Genomic DNA, 12939 nt, shown 5'->3' with positions numbered 1-12939 from the left:
ACCAATGATTGGAATTCATCAGATCAATTAATGGAGGAAAACATGAATAGTGAGCAGACGAATACATTGTCTTTGAGTTAATGTTGTGGGAACAGCCGCCTTTTCAATTTGCATTAGGGGAAAGATTGATTTGGGGACATTAACGTCAAGGGGGGGGGGCTGGCGGGCAGAACAACAGATGATGATTACAGTAGGGGGACTGCAAACCAAATCTTTCTCCACCCTCTCAATGGGGAGAGGTCAGGTGTGTCTCTGCGGGGGCCGCTCAGGATGCCGGACAAGCAGATTGGCAGATTCCATAAGTTTTCGGTCCTGACCAGACATTGACCGTGTGTACGGTGCATTCACTAGGTAATATATGGGCGGGGGGGCTCAATACCAGTTGACCGGATCTCAGTGTGCGTTTTAGGGGGGGGGGGGTTTACTTACCTGGCATGTGCACCATCCTGCAGTTGCACTCCCGGAGCACCTCCCTGGTCTCACAGCGTAGGCGGCAGGCGCTGATGCTGTAGGTGTCATACCCCGGGATCATCTGGTCGCTGGTGGAGCGGCAGTTCCCCCAGGGCTGGGGCAGGTAGGTCAGCTAGGCACAGAGGTGATGAATTAGAGCCGCGTGTGAGTTACGGGACCCGGGGGATGGTGGTGTGGGGGGGTAATCTGTGAGAAAGCCGGGGGGGGGGGGGGGGGGGGGGGGCGTACCCTTTGCTCCTGACACGAAACAAAGGTCTGGAATCCCGGCGAGACTCCGAAGCCGAGCTGGTGGATGTAGGGAGGCTCCTCCTGACTGTGTATCTGCACACGGATCCCTGCCTCTAAAGACGTCTCGTCTACAGCGGGAGGGAGTGGGGGAGGAGTGTTCAGCCAGTGCAAAGAGACACAGAAATGATTGATTCATACAGCTCTTTGGTCCAAGGACCCTATGGCAGGCTAATTGTGACTAGGCTCATTTCAGGTATTAAATATTTTTTTACCGTGCCGATAATTACATGTACATGTCTGATTACCAGTGCAGTGACTGAATTATCCCTTCTGCTAATGTTTATTCGAAAACATTATTTGGGAAACCATTGTAGAAATATATCACCTTCTGTACAAAACAATCAACATGAATCAGAGCAGGAATGGAATATAATTTATGATGATAAATGAGATCTAGCAGCGGTGTGTCGCATTCATGGCTTACTTGTCTCTTTCCAGATTGGGAGATACTCATCCTGTTGAATATCCAGCATAATCTCCAGTCCATTCCCCATTCCACCTTGTTTCGTTTTCCTGGACGTCGACTTGTTCCCATTGAAAGTGTAGCATTTTCCATATCTGGTGTAGACCTACAGGAGAACAATAGTGCAAACTGAAATATCATAATATCATATCTATGATATGACAGATTCATACTGGTATGTTGTATGTATGGCGTGTCACAATGAAGCTGTAGATACGGACCATATAAAATACATTATTTTCTTGTCTATAAATAACCCAGGAGATGGGTATCCTACTTGGATAGGGCCATGAGATATAGACTATCAACAATCTAGATCCTGTTTATACCTCAAAACACACAACAACACAAAACGCATAATGTAAAAATGTACCCTGACATATTTGTATGAGAATATATAGAGCTTGCATTTGACATGCAAATAATATGAATATTATGTGCAGAGCAAACAGCCATTCCAATCAATTCAGGATTTTCATTTTACAACTTAGTCACAGGGACGTAAGTGCTGCTTTTGATCTATGTTGATAAGAGAATGTGAAAAATAAGATTTAAATAAAAAATGGAATCATTTGAAATGGAGGTGCCATATCCTTCAAAGGCTTAGCCTGACAGCAGCCTTTATCTCAATACAGGCAAAAGTGAACACAAGTCTATTATTCTGACTTGACACCGGTAACCTTTTTGAGCAATAGAACAAAAGAATGAAAGATGAGAAAATCACATGACAAACAAGATCAGCCGACAAGAACGGTGGATTGACAGTAAAATAACAATGGTGCAAAATGGAGTACGTTTCTGTAATAACAAGCCTGATATGACTTCACTATCAGCACAGATGCAACATTATAATGGCAATTGGAAGATACCCTAGAAAAGTAGGGAATTTCAGAGAATTCTTTAAATTAACTGTGTTTTACAACTCTGAACACACGCTTCAAAAGGATTGGTGTGATGAAGGAATCAGGAATAAACACGAAAACACAGGAGCATTTATTTACAGACCACGGGTGTGCTTTGATCCCAGGTAGTTACAGACAAGTCAAAGCCACAGTTGAACTATAAAATCTGCAAACTGTCATCTGGCTCGGCAGCTGGCTCTTGTACAATATCCACAACTGTTATTAAGACCAGTTTTGTTGTTTTAATCTCAGTTTTCCCCTTTATGTCCCAAATATACATATAAAACACTGTTTACCAAACACTTAATAAACAACATCATGATCATTCCATTAATGGGTACTATATATAGAATATGTCACCTAGATTGTGGCAAGATTATACAGTTATGCCTCAGCTAATGGTGCAACCCACTTTAAGTGACTGACATCTGCTATTAGTGAGGGTTGGTCTAGTCTGTGAAACATTGACAAGGAGCAGCTAAGGAGGTAAGCTGCACCTATCGTAGATTTAGCCTGCTTCAATTACATACTTAAGCCCCCACCGCTGCACACCATCTGATCCAGCTACAGGGATTCAAGTTTACAAATGCAAAAAAAAAAAAAGATAACGGAGAAAGAACAGACAGTACCCGAGTTCTGCTCTAAAACTTTGGCTCTTGTGAGAACGCCGAGGTATTCACAAATGATGTCCCCAGAGAGCAGGGGAAGTTTTCCCATCATCGCAGCCTGGAAATGGTTGTTGGCAGAGCCTCTATGATTCATTTGTCAGCTTTAAAGCCTTGCTCTCGTCTCTCAAACAGCCTGTGTGATTGATGGAGCATTTTCCCCAGGTTATATCTCACACCAAATTTAGCCAAGGTAACAGGACTGACTTTGTCAATTCCAACGAGGAACATGGCATTATAGCTGAAAAACCAAACATCCTGTACCATAGACTCCTTGAAAACCTAGTAACAGAGTTACAAGTATTCCTAAAAAGAATACCTGAACAACTTTTATGGTAAATGACATTTTGGACCAGTGTTCTTGGTAAACCTGTAAAAAATTTACAACCCCATTTCCCAAAAAATGCTAATAAAACAGAATGCAATGATGTGCAAATATTTTGATCCCTATATTAATTGAAAATAGTACAATGACAACATATCAAATGTTGAAACTGACAAACGTTATTGTTCTTGGAAAAATACATGCCCTTTTGGAATTTGATGCCAACTGTTTTGCATCACCTCGTCTTTTAACAATACTCTGTAAGCGTTCGGGAACAGAGGAGGCCAATTGCTGGAGTTTTGAAAGTTAAATGTTTACCCATTCTTGCTTGAAATATGATTGCAGCTGCTCAACAGCTTGGGGTCTCCTTTGTCTATATTTCATTTAATAATGCGCCAAATGTTTTCAATGGGTGACAGGTCTGGACTGCAGGCAGGCCAGTTTTAGCACCTGGACTCTTTTACTATGGAGCTCTGCAGTTGTAACATGCGCAGAATGTGGTTTGGCATTGTTTTACTGAAATAAGCAAGGCCCTTCCTGAAAAATATAGTGTCTGGATGACAGCATATGTTACTCCCAAACCTGTATATACTGTACAGCATTAATTGTGCACTCACAGTTGTGCAAATCACCCATGCCATGTGCACCAATGCACCCTCATACCATAACAAATGCTGGCTTTGAACTGTGCGCAGATAACAAGCTGGATGGTCCCTCTCTTCTTTAGTCCATGATTTCCAAAAATAATTTCATATTTTGATTTGTCAGACCACAGGACAGTTTTCCACTTCGCCTCAGTCCATCATAAATGATCTTGGGCCCAGAGAGGGCTGCAACATTTATGGATCTTGTTCATACAGTGGATATAAAAAGTATACACACCCCTGTTAAAATGCCAGGTTCTTGTGATGTAAAAGAATGAGTCAGAACTTCTTCCACCTTTAATGTGACCTATAACGTGAACAATTCAATTGAAAAACAAACTGAAATCTTCAAAGAATTAAAAACTCACAATAACCTGGTTGCATAAGTGTGCACACCCTTAAACTAATACTTTGTTGAAGCACCTTTTGATTTTATTACAGCACAGTCTTTTTGGTTAGGAGTCTATTAGCATGGCACATCTTGACGTGGCAATATTTGCCCACTCTTCTTTGCAAAAGCACTCCAAATCTGTAAGATTGCGAGGACATCTCCTGTGCACAGCCCTCTTCAGATCACCCCACAGATGTTCAATTGGATTCAGTTCTGGGCTCTGGCTGGGCCATTCCAAAATGTTAATCTTCTTCTAGTGAAGGCATGCTTTTGTGGATTTTGATGTGTGCTTTGGATCATTGTTGTGCTGAAAGGTGAACTTCCTCTTTCTAACAGACGCCTGAAGGTTTTGTGCCAAAATTGCCTGGTATTTGGAACTGTTCATAATTCCCTCCACCCTGACTAAGGCCCCGGTTCCAGCTGAAGAAAAACAGCCCCAAAGCATGATGCTGCCACCACCATGCTTCACTGTGGGTATGGTATTCTTTGGGTGATGTGCAGTGTTGTTTTTGTGCCAAACATACCTTTCGGAATTATGGCCAAAAAGTTCAACCTTGGTTTCATCAGACCATAACACATTTTCCCATGTGCTTTTGGGGGACTGGATGTTTGTTTTTGCAAACTTCAGCTGGGCTTGGATGTTTTTCTTTATAAGAAAAGGTTTCAATCTTGCTACCCTACCCCATAGCCCATTCATATGAATAATACAGGAGATTGTTGTCACATGTAGCACACAGCCAGTACTTGCCAGAAATTCCTGCAGTTCCTTTAATGTTGCTTCCTCTTGGAAGCCTCCCTGACCAGTTTTCTTCTTGACTTTTTATCAATTTTGGAGGGACGTCCAGCTCTTGGCAATGTCTCTGTTGTGCCATATTTTATCCACTTGATGATGACTGTCTTCACTGTGTTCTATGGTATATCTAATGCTTTGGAAATTATTTTGTACCTTTCTCCTGACTGTTATCTTTCAACAATGAGATCCCTCTGATGCTTTGGAAGCTCTTTGTGGACCATGGCTTTCACTCTGAGATGCAACTAAGCAAATGTCATGAAAACCCTACTAGAACAGCTAAACTTTATTTGTGATTAATCAGAGTCATTTGATATGATGGCAGGTGTGTAATGACTTCTATTAACACAAGTTTGAATGTGATTGGTTAATTCTGAACACAGCCACATCCCCGGTTATTGTAAGGTTTTTATTGTTAATTTTTTCCCCTTGAAGATTTCAGTTTGTTTTTCAATTGAACTGTTCCCATTATAGGTCACATTAAAAGTGGAAAAGGTTCTGACATGATTTATCTTTGTCTGATTCATTTACATCACAAAAACCTGGCATTTTCCCAGGGGTGTGTAGACTTTTAATATCCACTTTATATGGTTTCTTCCTTGCATGGTAAAGTTTTAACTTGCATTTGTCGATGCAGCGAAGTACTGTGTTCACAGAAAATGGTTTTTGGAAGTGTTCCTGAGCCCATGCTGTGATTTCCACTACAGAATTGTGTCCGTTTTTAATGCAGTGCCACCTGAGCCCCTGAAGATCACAGCCATCCAGTATTGGTTTTCGGCCTTGTCCCTTGCATACTGACATTTCTCCAGATTCTCTGAATCTTTCAATGTTATTATGTACCATAGATAATGAGATCCCCAAACTCTTTCCAATTTTACATTGAGAAACATCATTCTCAAATTATTGCACTATTTGTCTGCACAGTCTTTCACACAGTGGTGAACCCCTGTCCATTTTACTTCTAAAAGATTAATTCTCTCTGGGATGCTCTTCTTATACCCAGTCATGCCACTGACCTGTTGCCAATTAACCTAATTAGATTTTCCAACAGGTAATTTTTTTAGCATCACACAACTTTTCCAGTCTTTTGTTTCCCCTGTCCCAGCTTTTTTTAAATGTGTTACTGGGATCAAATTGTAAGTGGGCCTATATTTTTCGAGAAACAATAACATTTCTCAGTTTAAACATTTTATATTTTGTCTTTGTACTATTTTCAAATAAATATAGGGTTTAAATGATTTGCACATCATTGAAATATTTCATTATTTACATTTTAGTACTTGGTTGAAGGAGCAAAAACCATAATGTTCTTTAAAAACTACATGACCTATAAAAATACAAAAACAGAGTGTGCTGAACTCTGGATGAGACAAATATTAACATGTACCAACGTAATGGCAGAAGGAAAGTTAGGAGAAAGAAGGTACTGGTATACCAACCTATTTTGAAATAAGGTAGAGGGATACTGCGTTTTGGGCATGTATTGCTGCCACTGTAACTGGCTCACTTGTCTTCATTGATAATGTAATGGCAGCAGTAATATAAATTCTGAAGGGTACAGAAACATCTTGACAGATCCAAATTGAATGCCTCAAAATTAACTGGATGGCACTTCACTTGCAGCAGGACAATAAGACCAAACATAGCAGATGTTTTTTCAGGGCCAAAATGTAGAATGTCATTCACCCAACCTTAATTCAATGAAGAATTTATTTTGCAGCACAGGTCAGTGGCAGTCATCCAATGCAAATTATTTGCAACCAAGTACTAAATATTTTTACATTTTAGGATATAGTAAATGTTTTAAACAACTTTCGGCCCCCAAAAATGGGGCTACTTTATCTAAAAAGGGATGTAATTCCTACACGATTCATGGATTATGGATGTAAACACCTAAAAATAAACAGTCTGCATTTCTTAGTCACTTCTAATTCATTGTTTCATTTCAATGTGATGAAGTATAGAGCCAAAACAACAAAATCATGTAACTGTCCAAATTCCTATGGACTGCACTGTAGTTTCTACAATGAAAAAAGATTGTTCTTACACTAACCCTAACCTACTTGGAGAAATGCTTATAGGAAATACAAATGTGTTCATTCAGATATGTTCATAGGCCATCACCAACTACAATAGCTGGAAAGTTACATACTATCCACATTAACATGCAACCCAGGTCTATTGAAGCAATTTTGCCTTGGAAAGATGCCTACGACCACATCATTTGCATACATCTCTACTATTCTAGTGCCCAACTTAATTGGACTTAATGTCATCCATTAACAGTCTTTTGGCAGTGTTGTCTTGTCAAATTGCCTTGTTTCTCCCCATGTCTCTCAATTTGAAATACATTAAGAGGCTCACCACTTGCTGCTTGTAATTCCTGAGCCCTTGTGTGGCAAACCCTAAAACACCATCTTTATGACAGTAATCTGACAGTTCCCTGTGCTTGCCGTTTACATTACCCACAAGAAACGCTTCAGCGCTTCTCCTGAGGACAACCATTTCGTAGTGTGCGGCTCCGTGTCAGCGACCCAGGCTCTTTGTGTATGGATAAGGAGGAGGAGGAAGATTGGAATTCATTTCAGAGAGTGGCGGAACACGCCACATGGCTGATTGGCAGTTGAGTCCCATTAAGGTTGGCTCACGCAGGTTTAAGGTTGCGATAGAACGTTTCCTGGTTTAATGGCTTCATTACAGTCCTCTGGCAGAGTGCTAGAGATCACACGGTGGAATACATCTATAAAATATTTACATGAGAGCAGCAAAACTTTCAGGCATATCTTGTCTCTCGGTTGATTGCTCTTGTGAGTGAATCCACACCAGGTCCTGATAAAAAAGACCATCATTTGTTGGATTTTTACATAATTTAATCCGTAGAATGGTCTGTTGGATAAAGGATAGTTGACAGGAAGTATATTTTACATTTCTAAAAGCATACTGTAGAAATAATAATGAAGGGAAATGTATGTAATTTGGCCTTCCCCAGAATCCCTTTAAAAGTCTATCATGTTCAAAATTCATACAGGTACAAGAAACTAAATTCCATGAGTGCAAAGTTAACATATGGAATTGTTTTAAGCTTAATTTTGCATAGATACTTTTGTATTTTGATAAGGAGTTGTAGGACATTAATTGAAGTTACAATGCCTTTAGAGTTTATCATGTTTTAGTAAGTACAACCGATGAGGGGGATTTTCCACCGATAACCTTCTCAACTGATGTATACCACGCGTTTGTTTCTCAAAACCTCCGCAAAGAGACTGCAAATCACGCATTCTGGTAATGCATTTACTGTAATGGCTCATATCGTCTGTTTCGCTTTACCAGGATAGCTAACAAGACTACTGGAGTTTCAAATTAGACTTTTATAACTTAGACTTTTATAACTTAGACTTTTATAACTTAGACTTTTATAACTTTCTACATTGTGTGTTACTAATTATTTTTTATAGAAAAGGCATAACAATAGATAGTTTCCATATATGCACAGATTAAACATCGGTTCTTGTACCCACAGTATAAAGTTTTAAGTTTCCATATATACACAAATAGATTCATGATATTATTATATTTTGAACCATGTTGTGAGGATGTAGAATGTTAGTTTATATTTACTCTTTCTTTTTCAAAACAACTTGAGCATGAAGCATTTTCGAATTATATCCTTCAGTGAATAAATATCATGCATTAGTCCAAGAAGTGATGTTAGACTGCTTTGGTTTTATGTAAAAATGCTCTTCCAGCACCTGGATTTCACAGAGTATGGATAAATACTTAGAATAAAAAGATTTGAAAGCCTATCAAAAATTCCCTCTGTAAATATATCTCAGGATGATCACACCAAATACGTGGTGAATGTAGATGCAGCTGAAGCAGAGAAAAATCAGTTTGCGTGTGGGAATAATGTTTTGCTAAATCTGAAGACAGTTACATGGACTTGAGCCTACCAATGCCCAAACAACTATTTAGACTCAAACTCAACCTCTAAAATGCAAGTGACTACACATACAGTCTGATTGGAGTTGAAATGTTTTGAAAATGTTTAATGTTATCTCTTTGAAAGTACTCATAGGTTTTAAGATTTCTTAGTATTTTTGTGTCTTTTAATATAAGTACTGCAGATACAAAATTTCATTTCAACCTGTGGTGCCTGGTATACAATAGCAAGTGTCAATCTTTTAGTACAGACATATAAAGGAGCCTCAGTGTCTGAATTACATATAGTATTAGGTAAGAAAAATTAAAAAAATATCCAGGGGGCGATTCTACCTCACCCTTCAAGATACCCTAGCTAGATACTTAAATAGATACTGAATTAAATTACCCTATTAGGGTCTATCAGCGGCAACATGAAACATAACAAGATCTGTCATGGGTGAATGCTTTCAGGATCACAATGAACTAGGGAATAAGAACTCTCATTTAGGGAACATAGGAGTCCATCAGGCTTTGGTCAATTATAGTAAACTATGTAGGGAATAGGGTGCCATTTGGGGTGCACTTAGACTCCACTCCAGTTGTTGAAAGACAAGGGCAATGTGATTTGGGTAAATGGAGAGACGAAATTGAAACGGACCATCTGAACCGAGTGTATAAGAATGTGAGGCGTGCAAGGTTCTGCACCATCAGTTGCTGTCTCATGGGTAAGCCAATCAATTTGGTGTTACGTTGGCACACCATCAGATGTATTACATTTATTATACATCAATTCCATACTTCATTAACCAGCCGACTGGCAGCATCTTGAGTGGTGGCTTTTCCCTCACGCATACAGCGCCGTAACTATGACTTATCATCAAGGGCTTGTTTGCACTGCTTTACAACCCGAGACACGTTGGACAGGATTGTATCTCATCACACAATACTTTGAGATATGTAGCGTAAGTATGAAGAACTGACACAGACGCAATGGAGATGAAATTATCCTTTATTAACGTAGTGATTCTCCATCCGCTGTAGGATTCATGAAACGTCAACATTTTTCACCACCTTCCGTTATGTTTTCAAATTAACAGTATATTTAATCATCGACCTCATGATTTTGGTGAACCTGGGCTAAAGAGAAAACCAAGTTGGATTAACCCGTTTGGATTCAAACACACTGCCTCGCTATATGTATTCTAACAACCCCCCCCCCGCTTCCCATTGAATGTTGAAAACGATGGACACTCGGCATAAACAGTCCTTCGTTTTAAAAGGACACAAAAGCACAACTCTGCTGAGAAATCAATTACACCATATGTTTCTCCCCGACTTGTTTGGTTTTTCAGCTCCCCCCAAAAAAACTATGAAGAAAAAAACACTGGCACTATACTTCCAAGAAAGGACACACTGTTAATCTCCAGGAACTAGCAGGCAGTAGCCCTCCTTTCACTCGTCATGTTGGATTATAGCAGGCTAATGGAGCAGCACACGAGCACTTCACACAGCCTGCATCCCAAATGGCCCCCTATTTGAGTTTTGTCTTTTTTTCTCTTCAGTGCACTACTTTTAACCAGGGCCTTAGGCTCTGATCCAAAAATAGTGTGCTATGTATAGAGGAGGGAGGCATATGGGAGGCCGCCAAAGGCTCAGACAGATGGGAAGAAATCTACCTTGACAGTGTTGACAGTGTTCCAACATCAAGCAGCCTACACATACCCACAATTGAGTCATTTGGAAATGTGATTAGATATCGCTAATATAAAGGAGATCTATTGATTTCTATTGCTGAAGAGACACATAGTTCTCTTGGCAGTTTTTGTTGGTAATGGAAATGAGTCCTCTCTTGCTCGTAAAGCTTTGGTAAATGCCTGAAAGTACCGACAGGACACAGCAATGTTGCCCTCCAAGATTTCCCCTATCAGACAGAGGAATAAATCTCCCCATTTAAAAACATCCAACAGCTTCTACAAACGTAGCATTGGGATAAAATAAAAGTAAGCTCTTCGTTTATCTACACTGTCAAAGAATTTTAGATATCTATTCAAATTAGCACTTTCCTAAGACAGACTATGCATCATGTGTCTACACTAACCATTCTTGACAGTTGACTTATGGGCTTTTTCTTGCCCGTGGCATTGTAGTTACAATCTCTGGCTCTTTTTGTCTTCTGCTTGGATGGGCAGGATCACAGCACGGCTGAAAGGACTGGAGCAGATCACCACAATGGCAACACTGACTACATGCTTTTATACAGTAGGTCACTACGGCCCCGGCTAGTCTAAAATTATTCACTTTAATCAAATATGTGCCTGGCCCACTGGGTTAGTTTGCTGATCCCTGATTCTACTTGGTAATAGCTTATAGAGCTGGAATGAAAAGGGAGATATCTGCCCTAGGGATAGTGCACAGCAAACAGTCCTGCCTGAGGCATTTGTCTAAATGTCGAACTTTGTTTTTCTGCTACTGTTTAGATTTTTCTATTTTAATTAAGGCACCTCATTAACTCAGACCTTTATTTTTCCAGCTCTCAATCTTCAACATCCCTTGCTACTCTAGCCTGACCTCCTCCCTGGTGCATTTGCTGCAAACTGCTCCTGTTGTCTCCACAGGCCAACCTAGGTGCCACTTTTGCCTGGCAAATGTTTCTTTTTAGTATTCATCATATCTGAGAAACCTTCACAGTGGTTTTTCCTTTGTCTGGGAAAACAGTATTATTTGTAGAGGAAAACCTAAATGCAGAGGGCCGAGGCTTACATAAAGGAAGAACAGCCCTTTTTACAATGCCACATGATTCACTAGTTCAAAATAAAGGGGTTTAATAGTGACGTTCATCTGTCAGTGACCCTCAGAGACCCCGCACAGTCATTCTACATGTATTAAGGACATTAGGGCAAATGACAAAACCTAGCATTTTAACTTTAAATATGGGATGTACATGTAGGTAGACATATGGTAAATGTATATCACTCTACTAACATTGTTATTTTAAAACTAAATAAGACTTGCAACACTGTCTTTATTCACAAGGTGGTGCAATAAGCGCAACGTTCGCTTCAACCTGTTTCAAAGGGCTGAGATGAGCAAGGAAAGGATGTTTACCTAAGACCTAGTAATATTGATGATCTTTGCGGCCAACGTGTTCAATGGTCTATTAATCACTGATGCGTCTGAGCGGGATCCCTCCTCAAGCCTATACATATGTTCATAGAAGGAAGTGAGTGTAGTTGGATTAATGACAAATTTGCCATATAACTTTTGCTACTGTGATCTCTGTCCAGAGTAGATTTAAACAATGAGTGCAGTTCCCCTTAAAAAATATTTAATTGAAGAAATAACGCTGCATACCGATGAAAGGGTTCTGTGCATAGATGACCGCAAACTAAACAAGTAAAAAGACGACTGGGGACAACGTGTGAGAAAGCCACAAGAAAGTCCACAATTTGACAGAATGAACACATGAAAAAGTGGACATCTGAAAAACGGCAGCTCCCAACCCCCCAAATGAGAATGAAACAGAGTTGGACACACGACAAAAACACACACAAAGGACCACAACCCCCCCCCCCCCAGCTGCCTCCTATTCAAACACTCCCCTTTCAGATACCTCTTCCAGAGGGTGCACTTCCCATAGAGTCAGTGTTAACTGAGGATCCATTAAAACTTTCATATGTTGACGTTTCATGAATCCTACAGTGGATGGACAATCACTACGTTAATAAATAAAATATATGTAATAGTCACAAATACATGTAAAATATGTGTTTCAAAAAACATTTACGAATGTTAGAATAATTACAAAAATGCATAAAAAATGATTTGGCCATTAATTGGCCATCTCTAAAACACAAAGTATCATGTATCCTAAAATCTATCCAAATAAATAGATTTCAATGGATTTTCTGAGCTGATAGGAGGACCAATCTTATATTTTAAGCATCTACATGAAAGATGCAAATATGTGGCCAATATCTTCCTCTGTGTTAATGCATCAAAGATCCCAGTTGGTCTAGATATATGCCCCGCCATTAGCACCACGGCTGGATGCCATCCTCACAGATGTTTGGCATGTGGAC

General features: G+C 39.7%; 1 protein-coding gene across 3 annotated transcripts in view; it reads right to left on the bottom strand.

Annotated features, from left to right (window-relative positions):
• asic4a (acid-sensing (proton-gated) ion channel family member 4a) overlaps positions 1 to 12939 on the bottom strand; it is an 87974-nt gene that overhangs the window by 11857 nt on the left and 63178 nt on the right. For all 3 annotated transcript variants that reach the window (XM_029125774.2, XM_034297634.1, XM_029125773.2), the window contains exons 2-4: positions 1184 to 1328; positions 700 to 827; positions 430 to 583 (exon numbers count right to left, since the gene is read on the bottom strand). In XM_029125774.2, coding sequence (XP_028981607.1) covers positions 430 to 583; positions 700 to 827; positions 1184 to 1328 — 427 coding nt within the window. The remainder of the gene's footprint in view (positions 1 to 429; positions 584 to 699; positions 828 to 1183; positions 1329 to 12939) is intronic.

This window comes from Esox lucius, chromosome 16, assembly GCF_011004845.1.
Source record: "Esox lucius isolate fEsoLuc1 chromosome 16, fEsoLuc1.pri, whole genome shotgun sequence".
NCBI lineage: Eukaryota > Metazoa > Chordata > Actinopteri > Esociformes > Esocidae > Esox > Esox lucius.
Note: the sequence above shows the minus strand (reverse complement) of the source record. Positions and strands in the feature narration are given on the sequence as shown.